Source organism: Microcaecilia unicolor, chromosome 5, assembly GCF_901765095.1.
Source record: "Microcaecilia unicolor chromosome 5, aMicUni1.1, whole genome shotgun sequence".
Taxonomy (NCBI): domain Eukaryota; kingdom Metazoa; phylum Chordata; class Amphibia; order Gymnophiona; family Siphonopidae; genus Microcaecilia; species Microcaecilia unicolor.
The window spans coordinates 183,971,861-183,991,475 of record NC_044035.1 but is presented as its reverse complement, the minus strand read 5'-3'; the positions used below and the strand labels follow the sequence as shown (position 1 = coordinate 183,991,475).

The window sequence follows — 19,615 nt, the reverse complement described above, 5'->3', positions numbered from 1 at the left end:
TACTCTGCCATCCAAAATGTAGTTCATTAGCAACTCTGGGTGCCTGAGCTTTCAGTGCTCATTAAGGTATCTCAACTACAAGCTTATGCTGTACTGAATTACAACCAGTACTGTGTAACATCCCAGTTACACTAACTTACTGAGAATTACGTGCTTCCAGATTAACAGTATCATTGCTGGGCCAGCCTTCCACCAAGAACACAGACCGAGACACCACAGAGCAGAGCATCCTATCTACATGACTTTGGGAAGTCAGCCCCAGCTGATCCAGAAGCCAGCTGTGAAATATCAGAGCAGAGTGGAGGAGGGAGAGGTGAGACCTGCCACACCAAGGGAGCTAAGGACTCTTCCATGTGCATCCCAAAACTCAGGTGATAAAAATGTTTCCTTCCTAAAGTCCAGGGTTAGATACAAAGCTTAGCTAAATTCCAAGTGTAATTCAGGACCTTTGGCATGTGGTTCCATAGGGTACTATTATTATTTGTACTGCTTTGCTACCTTATTACTGTGCTAAGTTTTGCCAATCACTTTTCCAAACCAATACACCTATATTTTTATATTACCAATAAATTGTAATACATACTGTTACAAACCCAGGGAAAAGTGAGCCCTTGGACCACTGTCGGCGAACAGCAGCAGCAGGCAAACCACTCAAACAAAGATTGGAATTGGAAACAGGCAGGACTGGTACAAGGAGACTGAAGCAGAAGACAGGCAGGACTGGAACCAGGGGCGTATCTGCGTGGGGCCACAGGGGCCTGGGCCCCCGCAGATTTCGCCCTGGCCCCCCTCCCCGCCGTCAACCCTCCCCCGCTGCTTACTTTTGCTGGCGGGGGGCCCCAACCCCCGCCAGCCGAGGTCCGACCCGCAATCTCCATATTTCGTCTTCCTCCGTGGCCATGTGCTTCAAGGAAGTAACGCTGCAGTGCTGATTCGTTGAATCCAGTTCGGCGTCTGACGTCGCAGCAACGTCAGACGCCGAACTGGATTCAACGAATCAGCACTGCAGCGTTACTTCCTTGAAGCACAATAGCACATGGCCACGGAGGAAGACGAAATATGGAGATTGCGGGTCGGACCTTGGCTGGCGGGGGTTGGGGCCCCCCGCCAGCAAAAGTAAGCAACGGGGGAGGGTTGACGGCGGGGAGGGGGTGGAGAGAGGGGGTGGAGAGAGAGGCGGCGGCGGGGGGGGGAGGAGGGAGGCAAAAATGTGCCCCCCCTCTCTGGCTCTGGCCCCCCCTACCGCCGGATTCCAGATATGCCCCTGACTGGAACAAGCAGGACTGAAGCTGAAGACAAGCAGGGCTGTAACAGGCTAGACTGTAACTGGAGCTGAAGACAAGCAGGGCAGGAACTGAAGCTGAAAACAAGCAGGGCTTGAACAGACAGGACTGGAACTGGAGCTGAAGACAAGCAGGGCTGTAACAGGTAGGACTGGAACTAGAGCTAAAGACTGGAATTCATTGTCAGAGAATGTGGTAAAGGTGGTTAGCTTAGCGGGGTTTTAAAAAGGTCTGGATGGCTTCCTAAAGGAAAAGTTCATAGACCGTTATTAAACTGACTTGAGGAAAATCCACTGCTTATTTCTGGGATGAGCAGCATAAAATGAATTGAACTTTTTCGGGATCTTGCCAGTTATTTGTGACCTAGATTGGCCACTGTTGGAAACAGGATTCTGGGCTTGATGGATCTTTGGTCTGTCCCAGCGTGGCAATACTTATGACAAGTAGGGCAGGCAAGAGCAAGATACAGACCGGAGACAAAGCTAGACAAGATACAAAGGAACGCAGTAAAGCAGGGACAAATTAGGAACAGGCTGGAAGTGCAACAATCACACACAGACAAGAACAGGTTAGAAGTGCAATAGCACATAGACAAGAACAGAAGAACTCATCTGAAGACCTCTGTTGCAAAGGCAAAATTTGAATGTCCTCACGTTCCTTATGATGTCATGACACATTGAAGCACCAGAATGACTCAGGAATGAGGACTGAATACTGGAACATCAGAGTAGGACTGGAATAATCTCTGGAACACGATTTGAGAAACAGGGAAAAAGCAGTCCACAGCAGCTGCAGAGCCTGGTCACCGGGAGGAGAGGTGAATCTAGACACGGGAGCACGGCCACAACTATGACAGTACCTCCCCCTCAAGGTTCACGTGATCCCCACAGGAGGTCTGGGTTTCCAGGGTTATCTTCAGTGGAACCTGCTGATGAGTTTAGGAGCATGAACATGGACTACAGGACTGGAAGTTGAAAGCAATTCTGCAGTTTGTAGACTGGACTGGATGTTGTCCATAGAGCTGGATCTGTCCTCGAGATTATAAGCCCCCCTGGTAACAGGGATGTCCTGAACTGAACCCTATATCTAGGGTCCAGTTCTTTGGGCATGGTATACAACATCGGGTCTTGAGCAGTCTTCTTAGAACAACCACTGGAGAGACTCTGAATCTTGGATGTGGTACAGGTTTTGGCCAGGAACTCACTGGTCTGGAGTGGAACACCGGTTCCACAAGCGATGGCTAGGATGACAGCAGGAGAGTTAGAGTCTAGAGACTGTTGTTTGCTGAGATCACTCCAAGCGTCAGAGGCCAGGCAATGTTTTCTGCAAGAATCGCTCCAAGCTGTGACCGCACCTCTTCCCCATTCTAAGGTCAGATTGTGTCTCTGTAGCCAGGGTAGACCCAAGACAATGGGCTGCACAACTGTCTGGAGGATATATAGAGTGATGTCTTCTTATGGTCACCAATACACAGGTGCACTGGGACGGTTCAGGTGCTTAGGTGTCCTTGAATGTGACCACAGACTGAAGAGACCAAATTGTCTTGGGCAACTCTTGTTAAGCTGATGGACCAGGGCTTCATCTATAAAGTTTCCACCAGCCCCGCAATACAGGAAAACCTCAGTATGCTCCTTTCCTTGATCTAAATTGAGCACTGCTGGAATTAGGAATTGAGTACAAAGAGGACCCGAGGATAAGCCCAGTGCAGTGCCTACAGTCACAGCTTAGTTCAAGGGTCCAGATTTATTTGGGCACTTGCATGCATAGCGTTCACTTGCACCAAGAGTGTGGTACGACCCATTTGCATGGGTTTTACAGGATCCAGAGTAGGGGTCTCCCTCAGACTAGGAGCCTGTGGTGTCTTTATGCCTATCTTTTCTGAGGAGCACCAAGTTTTGGTGCCTTGATATGAGAAGTTAGTATGAATTATTTTATAGGTTATGTTCTTGCAGTTAGGGAACATAAGATGAGATATTCCCTGCCTGGATGATTTAGTAGTGTTACGTGGTGACAATTCAATGAAAGCATTCAAACTAGAATTATAAAACACTGTAGAAGTATTAGAGAAGCACCTCTTGTGCACCATTGCATTGCTCAGAAACATAATTTTGATGACCTGCGATGTTTCGTGATTGATCAGCTGTCTGTGTACACTAGAGGTGGCAACCGTTGGCTGCAGTTATTGAAGAAAGAGCAATGGTGGGTTTTTAATTAGATTGTATACAACCTAAAGAGTTGAATCTGGACATTGAGTGGAATCACTTTTTTTAACTGCCTGCACGTGATAAATTAAAATATTTAAAAAAAATTAAAAATATTAAAAAATAAAGAAATTAGAAATTCTGAAGGTCATTTCATTAGATGAATCTGGGTTTAAGTAAAACCTAGAAAATGCCAAGCCGCCATTTTGAAAGTGTTCGGTAAAAGTGAAATGAGCAAGACAGCAGTAAGTATATTTTGCTTTAAAGTGAGAGATGTTTTTAATTAATATATTGGTAACATCCAGGGTTTTTTTGCAGCATTTTAAAGTCGTTCTTTGCCCCCCGAAGCAGCGATTTGGCATCGTGAAACGGTAGCCAACGTCAGGGAGACTGTTATAGCTGACAGGTTTAAGCTAAGTAGCTGGATATTATTTAATGTGAAAGTTTAAAATATTTAAAAAGTGAGAAATTTTTTTCTGAAGTTTTGTAATAAAAAAGGAATGTTTTTTGAGTCTATGACTGATGCAACAGGACCTGACAAAATAGGCACCTGCAATTTCTGGGGCTTTTTCCTTCCTATTTATGTGACGTTTAAACATTTAAAGGCGTTCTTGCTTAGAAAGAATACTGGGGAGGAAGTGACGTCACCGAGGAATATGGCTGCTTAAACGCCATGCTCCAAACAGCCCATAGCTACAATTGGCGAATTTAAGTGCTGTGGCGGTGGAGATAGCGGGCAGCAGTTGGCTGCTGAAATTTTAACTAGGCGCGAAGCCGCGAGGGGTATGCAAAAGCGCTCCAACCAAGTGGATCTCTCTCAATTCGCATACACTCCAGACGCGCCCAGGCGAACCAACATGGCGGACCGGACATCAGAGGAGTTGGCGGGCCCAGCGGCTGAAGAGCTACAGGCATCGGGAGATCTTTTCCTCTCGCAGGGTCAAGGCAGCTCAGAGTCTGCTGGCCTCCCGGAACTTTGTGCATGGATTCGCGAGATACGCTCCGACTTAAAAGCCATGAGGTCCGAACTGGCAAAGCTGGGTACCGATTTACGAGGTGAGATAGCCGAACTGGGGCACAGAGTGGAAGAAGTGGAGACCACGATGGACGAGCACGCAGAGGCACTGGGTTCCTTAGAGAGACAGATAGCGGATGAGAGGCTGGGACAGCAAATTATTAATGAGAAATTGGAAGACCTGGAGAACAGGAGCAGACGCAACAATCTCCGCTTTCGCGGTCTACCTGAGACCCCAACGTACCAAAACTGTGAAGAGGTGGTGCAGAAAATAGTCAGCTCTCTCTTGGCAGACTCGGAAGACCCAGTGCCGCCGGAAAAAATAGTCTTAGAGCGGGCGCATCGTGCCCTGGGCGCGACTAGACGGAATATCCCTAAAGATATCATTGCCTGTTTCAGAGACTAAAATGAAGGAGCGAGTGCTGACAACTGCGAGGTGAGCAACTGATTTTATATGGGACTCCTACTCTATTGAGGTCTACCAGGACCTGGCAGTGATCACCCTCAAATGAAGAGCTGACCTCAAACCACTTACAAATAAACTGAGAGATTTAGGGATCCGCTACCGCTGGAAATACCCATTCGCACTGGCATTTTACAAAGATGGTAAGCTACACCAAGTTAAATCGATAGCGGAGGCTCAGGAGATCCTCCGAGACGACCACAGGTCAGACCCGCCATCCACGCCTGACACTTCGAAGTCAAGCCAAGCCTTGCAAACGTACCCGAAGTGGCAGCGAGTGGGACACAAGCGTCTGCAGCGACAGAAGTCAGCGGGTCGTCTCACTTGATGACATCATTCGTCAGTAAGCAGATTTTGATTGCCTGACCTTCTGGAGGGTGACATTGCAAGGGCCCAGTTTCAGAGGCTCACGAAAACTGATGCAAGACCTCAGAGGATTACACGGTTGCTGCTCTTGTTTGAACAGTTAAGTTGGGTCTTGTATGTTAAGACCAAGTTATAAAGAGGAGTTAAAGTTAAAGATTTTGCTGTGAAAAAGACTTGTTATGAATAGAGGCTGTAGGCTCACATTCCTCTCCTTTGGATCCGTCCATATATTGGCACGGATATTATGTTACGGGGTAAGGGAAATGGGTGGGGGGAGAGGTGTTGGGACATAGAGGAGGTCTGGGGGGTGGGGAAGACGAGGGAGGGTGGGCGGAATGGCGAAAGGCGAAGATGGAAAATCCCGTTACTTGATATAACTAGAAGATGGATAGCTTTTACATCACTGCTTGGTAATTCTACAGCACTCTAGATTTTATAGACTTCAATCATATCCCCCCTCAACCGCCTCTTTTCCAAGCTGAAGAGTCCTAACCTTTTTAGCCTTTCCTCATATGGGCATTCTATCCCCTTTATCATTTTGGTCGCTCTTCTTTGAACCTTTGCTAATTCTGCTATATCTTTTTTGAGATACGGCAACCAGAATTGAATGCAGTACTCAAGGTGAAGTCATACCATGGCCATAAGCCATTATTAACGTGGACTTGTGAAAAATCCACTGCTTATTTCTAGGATAAGCAGCATAAAAGGTATTATATTGTTTTGGGATTTTGCCAGTACTTGTAACCTGGATTGTCCACTGTTGGGAACAGGATGCTGGGCTTGATGGACCTTATTCTATCCCAATATGGCAACTCTTATGTGCTTATGTTATCTTAAAGCACTACCAGCTCTACCCAGCGTTTCTGTACTTTTAAGTCAGATATTAGTAGGAATTATCTTTCAAGGGGTAAGATTGAAGGAAAATTATTTTGGAATATAATCTTAGATAAACTGGCATCACAGGGTATGATAGATATAAATTTTATGAATCAGTGGGATAAAGTTTGCGGTGAAGTTCTGGATGATATAGCGCAGGTTCAGATGAAAAGAGGTTTAGGAAAGAAAAAATATATATGGTATAATGAGAAATTGTTGGAATTGAAAAGAACATATAGGAGGTTTGAGAGACTGTGGCACAAGGGGCATTTGAATACCCAAACGTAGGAATGGCGTGAGGCTGTTGGTATATATAAAGCTGCCATAGGACAAGCTAAATTAGATTATTTCTCCAATTATGTTGGGGAAGAACATCTTGACACCAAGAGACCTTATTCTCTGGTAAATACTATAATGAGTACTGATGATGTATTAAACGTTAATAAGAAGGTGCCATCAGCTGATGAGTTTGTGGTATTTTTTGGAACTAAAATTGAAAAAGCCAGAAAGGAGATTTCTCCACAGTTAATTACCCCACTGGATTTCATTCAGAATCGAGATTTAATTAACAACATTATTCATGATGAGAGAGTTTGGAATAATTTTTCCATTCCTGCTGTTCCTTTAGTTCAACAATGCTTGCATAGATACTCAGAATCTCATTGTTTATCTGATGTTTGTCCAGCAAATTTGATGTCTAAAGCACCTCCTCAATTCATGTGGTTCTTGTATCAAGGTTTATTGGAAATGTTGGATGATGGTCAATTTCCAAAGGAGAGAGGTTTAATTATCCTTATCCCTATCTCTAAAAATCCATCGGTGCTATCTAGTATAGTTTCAAACTACAGACCAGTGGCTTCCATACCACTTTTAGTTAAGGTAATGGAGGGACTTGTAGCACAGCAATTGCAAGCTACTTATCATGTTATGATATTTTACATGAATCGCAGTGGGGGTTCAGGAGATGTTTTAGCACAGAAAACATGTTGGCTACACCGTCATCTGAGCTTAAGCAAGAAGTTAGTATGGGTAAGAAGATTCGTTTGATGCTGTTTCTGGTCTCTTAAAGCAGATGTGCACTAAATATAACCAGACAGTATAACCTCAGCATGACAGCAAACACCAGAAGTTTCCTATCTTTTTCTGAAATTTACTTTTATTGAATAAATATTGCTAATTTACTTACAGTTGCTAGGTTTTCAGAAGTTAATGCCCCAAGGCAAAAGCCTTCATAGTTCTGAGAACTGTAACGGAGGCTGGTTACAGTTAGATTTGACAGCAGCACTTGATGTGATAGATCATTTGTTACTTCTGAACAGATTGGAGGAGAGGGGGCTCTTGGGGGTAGTTTTGAATTGGTTTCAGTCTTATTTTTCAAATCGATTCTTTCGGGTTGTGATAGAGGACCAGTCATCCAAGCTTTATTTATTTGCCTTTGGGGCTCTACAGAGATCTGTTTTGGCCCCTATTTTACTTGGGCGCTTTATTTTGGTTAAATTTTCCCTGCAAATGTGTCTTAAAGTTAAACTCTATCAAATATGTATTTTTTGACTCAAAACAGTTAAACTCTTTTTTGGAAACTAGATTAGCTAAATCACCTATGTCACAACCAAGGAATGTAACAACTTCTACTCCGTAATAAGTATTAGTATCACTGGGCTCTCTTCTCAGTCGCCTATTTTCTTTAGTGAAGATATTATTTTCTGTTTCCTTAGTATTGTTTACTGCCTCCTAATTGATCAAGTCTTTGAAAGTAAGGTTGAAATAACTATTTTTGTTAGAATTTATTATGACAAATAGTCATCTTTTCTGTTTCAAGAATTGTACTTGAAGTAAAATGTAATAAATAAAAATTAAAAAAAAATTCTAAATCCCAACCAGCTAGCTTTTTATTCAAGGGTGTCATGATTAAAAAGAATGGGGGATAAAGGAGAACCCTGAGGTACTCCATAGTTCGGAATCCATTCAGAGGAGTAAGATCCATTCATCCTTACTTTACAACTTCTGTTAGTTAAAAAGCCTTTACTGAAGAACCATACCTCCCACCCCATAAAATTCCAAAATAGACAACAGTACCATATGATCCACCTGATCAAATGAACAAGATAGATCATATTGCATCTGTTCTGCCCCCTGGCAGCCTTAATGTTATTCTCACTTCTAAGGACTTTCACTGCTGCAGTCACTCCCTGCAAAGATATATGCGCAATGCATTGTGGGTAATGTAGTCTCACATGTACTGCAGTCACTCCTGCTTGTTTCTATAAAGCTTGTTACTAGTGATCTATTCTCCTACAAAGACCTCCTCCCTTTCTCAGCCAAGCTTGGCTCCTTTGTCTACCTACTATCATTTCCTGATTATTCCTACTATATCTGTCCTGATGAGTCAGCTAAGGTATGACCTTTCTCTTCAATTGAGGACTGCCCTCTAGGACCACCTCTGCTACCTAGTCTCAAGTTCTGTCCCTATTGGTTCTTCTATCTCTCTCCCCTGGGCATGTGGGTGCTCTTCTGGACCTCTCTGACCCATGAGCCCAGACATTCTTCATCTTGTTTGGATGCACATGTTCTTGCTCCCCTGATGATAACTCGTTTTTTACCTTGTTCATTCTTTCTCACAAGATATTGCACAAATCAGCATCCCATTTATGAACAACCTTCATTCACCTATCAGCTCTCCCACCTCTGCCATAATGTTTCTTTCTCTGCAAATTTTTGTCCCTGCTGGCTTTGTTGATGTTAAATGTGGACCTTAGCACTCATTTTTATGCGGATGATATTCAGTAAGTGATTGTTAGTGATGTCTGATCTCAATTTCAGGCCTGTTTGAATTGTAAACTTTCTGGCCAGAAGTTTTTTCTAAATCCAGGCTTTGGCATTTGTGCCTCAGATTCAGAGTCTACCAATATCTGTCAGATTTGGGACTCTCAGTTTTCTTTTGTGCCTTACATTTCAAAGGTAGTTAGGACTTCTTTTTTTTTTTTAGGATGATTAGATCCTTGAGGTGTTCTCTGGACAGGAGGGCAATTAATATTCTTTTGCATGCGCTGGTTATAACATGGGTAGATTATTGTAATTTTTTGTTGGAGAGGGTGTCCCCAAGTGCAGTTGAATCATTTGCAGCAGGTGGAGCTATAAGGTTATTGTTTAATGCTTCTGTAAGAGATCATGTAATGCCATTGTTAAGGGGATAGCTTTGGTTGCTGATCATAGCTCATATTAAATATAAGATCTTATTGTTGACTCATTGGGTACTGCTTTCAGGCAGGCCATCTTATCTTTCTGCTTTGTTAGTTCCATATGTACCCTACCTGAATGTAACTCACCTCGAGCTACTACTAAGAAAGGTGTGAGCAAATCCAAGTAAATGAACTAGCATCATATTTTTCAGCAAATATCACTTTGATAAGGCAGTCCTTAACTCAACAATCTTTATTGGCTATTGAGTCATTACCAAATGCTACTTTCAACTATAATGAAATTACAGTTCATAAATACTGGACTACCTTTGACCCAATTCTCAAATAGAAATTAAGTCTCTGTTACTTAAATTGTCCAAGTTATCCTGCTTATTAGTCTGCTGTCCAGATTATTTATTCAGTACTCCACCTTTGGAAATAATACACCTTGGATTGTATCTTTGATAAATAGCATTTTGTCAACAGGCTATTTTCAACCAGAAATGGGTTGAGTGTTTCTACACCAATCCCAAAATCTATAGATTTAGATTTGACGATAGATAGCAACTATCATCCTATTCCTAGTATACTGTTCTTCACTATATTAACTGAGTTGATAGTAAGTCAGCAATTATCTAGATATTTGGATAAGTTTGATATCTTGCATTCATCCTAGTTTGGATTCAGAAGTTACACAGCATCAAACTTACTCCTAATTTTAGTTACCCAAGCAAAAAAAAAAAAATCCTTAGCATTGGCAGCATTGCTCTAATTTGACATCTTGGCTGCATTCAATACAATTGATCATTGAGCCAATTGGGTATTTCTGGTTTCAGAAATTTTTGTTTAACAGGAAAGAAATGGTTAAAATGAAGGGTGTTCTTCCTTCATCATGGCAGCCTCATTGTGGGGTGCCTCAGGGCTCCCCTTTATTACCTATTTTGTCCAATATATTTATGAGTTCCTTAGGCTCAATCTCTATAGAGAAAGACCAATTCCTTCTTTTTTATGTGGATGATATGTTTGTTTTAATTCCTCTCACTGACAGTATGAATCAATCTTTTTTGACAATAACTAAGGGGCCCTTTTACTAAGCCATGTACGCGTGTCCTATGCATGTCAATTTTGAACTACCGTCCAGCTACTGCGTAACTCGGCTGGTAATTCCATTTTTTATGTGCATCCATTAAGTGCATCGGAAAGTTTCCAGCGCGTGGCACTAACCGGGCTGTAATCAGCATTGTACGCGCATAGACCATTACCATCCGGTTAATACGTGAGACTTTACCGTTAGGTCAATGGGTGGCGGTAAGGTCTAAGACCAAAATGGATGCACGCCAATTTTTATTTTGCCGCACGTCCTTTTTCGGCCAAAAAAAGGCCTTTTTTGCAGGTGCGCTGAAAAATGGAACTGCACGTGTCCAATACACTTGTCTACACCAGCACAGGCCATTTTTTGGTGCACCATAGTAAAAGGACCCTTAAATTTATTGATATGATCAGAAATTACTACAATTAAATACCAACAAAACCAAAATATTTTGGTTATTCAAACATCAAGACTTATTGTCAGATACTGTCATTAAATTCCAAAGACCTTTTTACCTATTGAACATGCAACTAAAGTGTTGAAAGTAATTTTGGATTCTGACCTCTCCATGGAGCAGTGGCGTAGCCAGACCTGAGATTTTGGGTGGGCCCAGAGCTAATATGGGTGGGCACGCACTGTCTATATAAGTATGAGTAGTGTCTTTTGGGATCCTACAAAATAATGCCTTAGAATTCACTTGATGATGGATTTCTAAGTAGTCTGCACAACAGCTGCCCTGCATCAGTATAACCACATACATACTTAATAGAAAAATTGATATTTTTAAATATAATTACATTATCCCACAATCTCTCCACTGCAAAATGCTATACACAAACTTGTGCAAAAACACACGCATATCCTTACTAAACCATAACAGCATTAATTCCAAGGACAGGATGAGCTACAACCTTATGCTTGAAAAGGCAGAACTGTAATTACACTAGGCTCTAAAACACCAATACACTACCTCTTAAAAAAAAAAGCAAAACAAAATGGGCTGCAAATACTACACGCTAGCAGAATACTGCACCTTGATCACACATGAAAAACACATGACACAACACAATGAACATCCATGAGAAACCCGCATGCTGTGGAGGCAGTGAATGTAAATCTCTCTCAGGAATATTCACCGTGGACATCCCGAAAACCTGACTGGCCTGGGAGTCTCCAGGACAGGTTTGGGAATCAATGCGGTAGACGTTAAAATATGCTACATCAGAGGCGATCCAAGATGGCGGCATAGTAAGTCACACGGAAAGCAGCTCTGAGCCCGATTTGGCAGAAAAAATACTTCTAGGCAGAATGCCACATACAAAACGAAAAGGGGTAACGCGGGTAGCTCCCCCACCTACCTCGACTCCTACGGTGCCTCAGTCGGGAATCGGGCGTTTTTTTGTGCCAGTCTCCCACACAACAGGAGATACGGAGCCTTTAGCAGGGTTCTCTGGGGAAGCGGAGGCCCTGCAAGGCGAAGAAATATCTCTCTCTCCACCTGCAATTGAGAAACCTCCATGCCCGGCGTCAGCGACGGAGCCCGACGAGCAGAGACGCCCTACCGGAAGTGTTGCGGGCGAAACTGTTTGTGAGGGGCGGGAAACTTCGGGGAAGTCGCCGAAAGCAGAAGAAAGATCAATAGGAACATCGAAGGAGGTAAATCTGGCAATGATATGGACAATGCTGAATAAAATGGATGCGACACTACAACGAACATAAGGAGAAGTGAGTGCTTTTGAAAAAAAATTCCAAGAATTGAATTTTAAAGTTGACCAGTTAAAAACAGATTTTGCTGAAAAAGTAACTGATCTTCAGAATAAAGCAGATTCTTTCCAAGAATTTAAATTTGGTCTGGTTAAAGACAATGCAGATATTAGAAGAAAGTTGGAACAAATTGAGAACTTTAACAGAAGATTAAACTTGCGTCTGTTGTATTTTCCCAAACTCCCGGGGATTAATCCTTATGACTTGTTTAAAAGATACTTAAATGAAGTCTTAAAAATGCCCCTGGAAGCGATGCCGCCTGTAAATAAGATTTACTATATTCCTAATCCCAGAGGAGAGAAAGGGAAAAAACAAGACGAATTACAAGCTAATTTAGACCTTGAAAATATTTCAGCAATACTAGAATCTACAGTGGATGAAAAAGCAGAGCGGTCAACTTTGATAGTTTCTTTCATTTTTGAACAGGACTTGAATAATATTATGAGACTCTATTTTAAAAATTTACAAACTTCTTTTGGTGGGGTAAAAGTACAAATCTTCCCTGATGTTACAAAATCGACCCAGCAAAGAAGGAAAGCCTTTTTAGCTTTGAAAGTAAGAACTTTGGAGATAGGAGGGTTGTTCTTTCTTGCTTATCCGTGTAAATGTTTAGTTAGGCTGGGTCAGGTTAAATATACCTTTTATTCACCAGAAAGTCTTAAATCATTTCTAGATTCTAAGCAATTGTAAACAGTTTAAGTAAATGGGAGTATTATGCCACCAAGTTTCTTTTGTATATAGAAATGAAAAATTCTTCCCTAACTCTGATTGCCTCATGATTTAAATGAGGTCTAAGGAAGCATGAATATTCTGTTTGATAAGATTTTGAAAAGTATGTTAATACTTTCTCTTGCTTTATTGTTTATATGAAGAGTTACTACACTTTGATTAACCAATTATTGCTGTATTTCAAAACAAGTGTATTCTTGTTAAAAATGAAAATTAATAAACAAATTGAAATATAAAAAAAAATATGCTACATTTACCTAGGTTAAAATATCAAATATAGAAAATCAACCAATATATCTGAAATGTAAAGGGACAGAATATTTGTGACCATTATGTGCATTACAGAAAAAAAAATAAACCAGGTCCAGAGGCGCTAAAAGATTTTTCCCATTTTGGAAATATTTTCAGTCATCCCCATAGTTTCGGGCTCTTTAATACACGGATTTTAGCAAATTTTCAAAGGAACAGTTATCCATTTGAAAATTAGAAAGCAGAAAGTCTGCAAGCTAAAGACCCCTGTTAAGTAGTTGAGCGGGGGCAAATACCCTTGCACTTTTTTAAACAGTATAAATACATCATGCTTAACTCACCTACCAGCTAAAATCCAGTGAGCTCTCGAAAGAACACTAGTCAATGAATGCAGATAAAGCTGAAGAAAACATCGAGGCTGGAAAAAGGCCAGGTCCCCCAGCCACCTGCTTGAAGTGCCAGGGAGTGGAATATGGGATCCCAGTACATCGAAGTCGCAGCGGCGGGCGCCCGTAAAAGCAGCAAGCAGCCAGGCTCCACTCCGCCCTTCGCTTCCTGCCCTCTCTCTGTGCCCCGCCTTCCTCTGATGTCATTTCCTTTCGGGCGGGCAGGACACTGAGAGAGGGCAGGAAGCAAAGGACAGAGTCGAGCCTGGCTGCTTGCTGGTTTTATGCCCGCCCGCTCGCCGCTGCAAGAAGACTGTCATCGTCGAGGAGAAGGTCGCAAAAGACTGGGTGGGCCTGAGCCGAGATTGGGTGTGCCTGGGCCCACCCAGGCCCACCCATAGCTACGCCCCTGCCATGGAGGACCAGATGCGTCATCTTACCCCAAAGGTTTTCTTCAGAATATAACAACTGAGAACAGTACAGCCTTATTTTTCAGAACAGCACTTTGCAATATCCTGTCCTCACTTGGATTCCAGGGCTCTGTCCTTTCCTGGTTCTCTTCCTACCTCTCCCTCCGCACCTTCAGTGTTCACTCTGGTGGATCCTCTTCTACTTCTATCCCTCTGCCTGTCGGCGTACCTCAGGGTTCTGTTCTTTGTCCCCTCCTCTTTTCTATCTACACTTCTTCCCTTGGTTTATTAATCTCATCCCATGGCTTTTCCTACCATCTCTATGCTGATGACTCCCAAATCTACCTTTCTACCCCTGATATCTCACCTTGCATCCAAACCAAAGTTTCAGCCTGCTTGTCTGACATTGCTGTCTGGATGTCTCAATGCCACCTGAAATTAAACATGGCCAAAACTGAGCTTCTCATTTTTCCCCCCAAACCCACCTCCCCACTCCCCCCGTTTTCTATTTCTGTTGATGGCTCTCTCATTCTCCCTGTCTCCTCAGCTTGAAACCTTGGGGTCATCTTTGACTCTTCTCTCTCCTTCTCTGCTCATATCCAGCAGATCGCCAAGACCTGTTGTTTCTTTCTTTACAACATCCGGAAAATCCGCTCCTTTCTTTCCGAGCACTCTACCAAAACCCTCATCCACACCCTTGTCACCTCTCGTTTAGACTACTGCAATCTGCTTCTTGCTGGCCTCCCACTTAGTCACCTCTCCCCTCTCCAATCGGTTCAAAACTCTGCTGCCCATCTTGTCTTCCGCCAGGGTCGCTTTACTCATACTACCCCTCTCCTCAAGTCGCTTCACTGGCTCCCTATCCATTTTCGCATCCTGTTCAAACTTCTTCTACTAACCTATAAATAAACTCACTCTGCTGCTCCCCAGTATCTCTCCACACTCGTCTTTTCCTACACCCCTTCCCGTGCACTCCGCTCCATGGATAAATCCTTCTTATCTGTTCCCTTCTCCACTACTGCCAACTCCAGACTTCGCGCCTTCTGTCTCGCTGCACCCTACGCCTGGAATAAACTTCCTGAGCCCCTACGTCTTGCCCCATCCTTGGCCACCTTTAAATCTAGACTGAAAGCCCACCTCTTTAACATTGCTTTTGACTCGTAACCACTCGCCTCCACCTACCCTCCTCTCCTCCTTCCTGTACACATTAATTGATTTGATTTGCTTACTTTATTTTTGTCTATTAGATTATAAGCTCTTTGAGCAGGGACTGTCTTTCTTCTATGTTTGTGCAGTGCTGCGTATGCCTTGTAGCGCTATAAAAATGCGAAATAGTAGTAGTAGTAGTAATTGGTGCAAGGTTTAATACTATCTCTGAATACTATTGCAAAGTTATTGTTTCTCTGCTTTTTCTGTGATTATATTTAATACTCGAGAAAGAAATCCAAGAAGCGAAGAAAGAGAGATGGGTGGGAGCAGGAGAAGGATGGATGATAGGGGGGATGATAGAAGGGAGGGAGACAGAAAGAGAGAGAGAGAAGTTAAAAAGAAATTAAAGAAGGAGAATGAGGTGGCACATACCTAGTTGGATGACTGAAAGGTTGGAATATTTCGCAGACAAATTTGTCAGTTCCTAAAATATAAAAATGTTAAAGAAAGATATGGGTGGAGTTCTAAAAATTATAGACATTGTTATCTTAGTTACTATATTCCCTTACACACATACTGGGGATAATGTTATGACTCCGTGCTTGAGTAAAACAGATGCATGCATGGGTCTCCTTTGTGGGCTTCAGTGACATTGAAAAAAGAACCCCTCCTCCCAAAATTCAGTCAATGGCAGTCAGTGAATTACACTTGGATATTCAATGCCAGGCCATGTCCAGGTACTAGCAATGAATATCTGGGTTAGCAATGAACCTAGATTTATAGATAGCTAAGCAGGCAAAGATAGGGTCCACTTAGTTAAGTGGGCACCAGCACCAGCACTAAACATGGCTGGTGCCTGCATAACTAGTAGCTTCTCCCCAACTCCACTCCCAGACCACCCTAGCACCAAACAGACAGTGCTGCTGCTGCTGCTGCAGTCAGGGGGGATATTCAGCAGCACTGTGTGGTTAAGTGCTGCTGAATATTCCCTCCCTGCCCACTGATTGTGGTTTAAGCTGCCAGGAGCCTCTCCTGCCTGCTTATACCCCTGAATATTTTCCCTATCATATATGCATATTCTGCTGTAAATATTATCCCACTGAAGATAGAATGCTTTTATACCCGAATATAAGAACATAAATGCCCTGCTGAATCAGATGGTCTCCAGAACCCAGCATCCTGACTCCCAACAGTTCAGGTGACAAGGACCTGGAAGATCCCACAAAGTATATCCAATTTCTTATAGCTTATTTTCATGGAAATATAATGGTCTACCTGCTATTTAGCAGGCACAAAGCTTTCAAGGAAATGTACATATGTACTTTGCCCCTCTGGCTTTCAATTCTCCCAGGACAAAATTTCTGAATGTAACACTCAAGTTGGTTATATCCTAAATTGAAATGCAGTAGCTTCAGACAAATGCCCTATGGGCTCTTTGATAGGGCAAACAGCATAAGCAGCAAGGGCAGGAGGAACCTGCAAAAAATATTTGAAAATTCTCCACACTTTATTTGAAATATTCTACTCTCTAGTACCTCTCTGCCTTCCACAGTTCTTTCTCTCTCTAACTCCCAACAAGATCTTAGTTCTGTTCATTCCCAAGGTCTCTCTTGGCACAAACCCACACCGTATCTTTCTGTCCACCAACACCCACGGCACACATTTCATCCAACTTTCTCCAGCCCCCCCCCCCTTTCTACTGGCACACATACCCCATACAGACACCCCCCCCTCCCCACAAGGGCTGAATTAAATCAACTTGTGATATTTTTTTGTGTTTTGCACATTTTCATATTATATGAAACTTCTGTCTGTAAAAATGTTAGTGCAGATTCTATATCATGCAGTATGAAACAATACTGTGATGTTCTGGGCATTCTGCCCAGTAATCTGAGCCAGCTTTTGGTATGTATGACCTGCACTGGCATTCCCTCTCCTCTTTGTACCCTTCCACATTATGCAAGAAGGGGAAGAAGAGAGGGAGCAGAGGTAATGATGGTGCTAGGCAGAGGGTGGGGGAAAAAGAGAAAAGGGACTGCTACTGAACTGTGCCACAACTAATACTGCCGAAAAGGCCAGTTAGCCTAGAGCCAGCCCTATTTGTGAAAATATTTTCCTAATTCCCTGTTATATACATGTATTTAAAGCTACAGTTACATGGCTAGTGATGTCTGTTGTGACTTTGAAGAGAAGGTAAGTTACAGGATGAGAGCTAGAGCAAATGGGGGAGGGAAAGAACTTTGGATTTTGCACAGAACTTTTATCAGTAATAACTCAAGGCAACTTACATTCAGGTACAGTAGGTATTTTCCTTCTTACAAGGTGGCATGAGTGGGGTTTGAACTGGGCTTCTCTGGTTCTCAGCTTGCTGCACTAATCATTAGGTTCCTTGTGTGCACATGACTGATAAAATTAGTTTCTTACCTGACTCTGAAGTGTGTCCGGACTCCGACAAGTAGCAAAAATCCGTTCTGGCGGATTGGGCTTTGTGAGAAGCTGTTTGACCAGTTCCAGTCCAATGCCACGATTGCAACCAGTTATTAAGAATGTGTGAGGCACTGACCCTGCCATTCTCACTCTGCTGCTAATATCACAGTCTACCTCACTTTTTCTGTCTCACGCTCTTTCTTGTCCCTCTGCTCTCTGTAGGAAGAATTGTAGCTTCCTCTGCTGCTTGGCAGTTTTAAGGCTTTTAGTTTGCCTCCTCCCACTCTCCATGTAAACTCTTTCCCTGAACCGTGCCAAAAAAAAAAAAAAAATTCTGCTTCTACATTTATAGTTAGTTGTTTTTTTTTTAATGGAAAAGGAAAATAAACAGATCAACACCATTTCATGCAGCATTAAAGTAAATAATTTTCATGTTTATGCACTCCCTTCACAAGATCATTAACTTGTCTTTCAAGACCAGTAAGTGGGACTTTGTCATTTATTTAGAGAAGCACCTACATAACTATTTTCACAGGCAAGTAACATATTTAAGTAAGTCCCAATCATTACATAATACACATTGCCAAGGAAGGGAAATTAATATTCCTGAAAGCAGAACTGGGCTATTTCACGCCCAGTTGGGCTACTTTGTTTGCTCCGCCAGATGGGCGGTTTCCCCACCCAATTGGGCGGTTTTCTGTGACTGGCTGCGGGAAATTTTCGTGGGCTGTGGGAAATTGGGCGGTATTTTGGCGGCCAAGCTGCGGGTTTGGGCGGTTTTCCCGCGGCACCGCCAGCACGGGGTTTATTGGTCCGACAGACATCTCCGAGTCTGACTCCAATAGAAGCCCTGCGGAGGCGGGCTGCAGGCTTCTCTTAAATGCCTGCAGCGGCCGCGTCCCACCCCCATCCCCGCTGGAGAGAGAAGACGATGAGCAGCAGGCAGCCACACAGCCAACGTCGGAGCAGGAAAACTGGGGGGGGGGGGGCAGGTCATTGACGGCTTAAACATGAATTGGAAGATAGGACATGGGATCAGAGAGGTTGAGAATGGAGGACAGGTGCCTGACAGCGCACGGGGAGGAGAGAAGGAGATGTACGGGACAAAGGAGAGGTGGTGGACTGCAGGAGAGGAGGGGTCTCCGGTCCCGTATGAAGAGGAGTACTCTTGAGGGAAGTCGAATGCGTGTGACTTGCTGTTTCTTGGATGGCGCCGTAACTGCTTTGTTCTTGTTTTAGGTTTAACTCTTCATCAAGGTAATATGGCTTTCAGCAAAGGATATCGAATCTACCATAAACTGGATCCTCCTCCATTTAGTGTAATAGTGGATGCAATTTTAGTGACATTTTAGCACTTAGCAGCTAATAGTGACACATGTAGCCACTAGTGGACATGTGGTTTAGGAAGCAGGTGTGGGAACCAAAAAAGGTTCACCCCTGTCCTAGAAAATCCTTAGATCCCTACTGATTTTTTTCCTTAGGCCCAAGCTCTCAAGGAGACGGTCTGTTTCTCACAAACACTTTTACCCTTATTAAAATAAATCTCCCTTGCAGTGATATTCATAAACATGCAGTAAGAGCCTAGGTGAGGAATACGACTTCAGACTGCTCGCCCTAACTGAAACATGGCTCTCCCCTAATGACTCTGCCTCAGTCGCGGCCCTTTGTCATGGAGGTTATGTCTTCTCCCACACTCCCCGCCCAGCTGGCCACGGTGGAGGCGTCAGGCTACTTCTCTCGCCCTCCTGTAGTTTCCAACCCCTCCTCCTACCGCAGTCTCACTGCTTCTCATCCTTTGAAGCTCACTCCATCCGGCTATTCTACCCATTACCACTCAGAGTGGCTGTCATTTACCACCCCCCTAATAAACCCCTCTCTTCCTTCCTCACCGACTTCGATGCCTGGCTTTCCGTCTTTCTTGAACCCTCATCTCCGTCCCTTATTCTCGGAGATTTTAACATACACGTTGATGACCAGTCTGACCCTCACACTTCTCAGTTCCTCACTCTAACTTCCTCCTTCAACCTC

The 19,615-nt window shown here is 43.3% G+C and overlaps 1 protein-coding gene across 1 annotated transcript in view; it reads right to left on the bottom strand.

The window, feature by feature from the left end:
* The window catches only part of LOC115470454 (C-factor-like), a 69,635-nt gene extending 51,765 nt beyond the window's left edge, over positions 1-17,870 (bottom strand). The window contains exons 1-2 of the mRNA XM_030203646.1: positions 17,585-17,870; positions 15,593-15,644 (exon numbers count right to left, since the gene is read on the bottom strand). Of these exons, the coding sequence (XP_030059506.1) occupies positions 15,593-15,644; positions 17,585-17,731 (199 nt within the window). The 5' untranslated portion in view covers positions 17,732-17,870. The remainder of the gene's footprint in view (positions 1-15,592; positions 15,645-17,584) is intronic.
* Between the last annotated feature and the right edge of the window lie 1,745 nt (positions 17,871-19,615).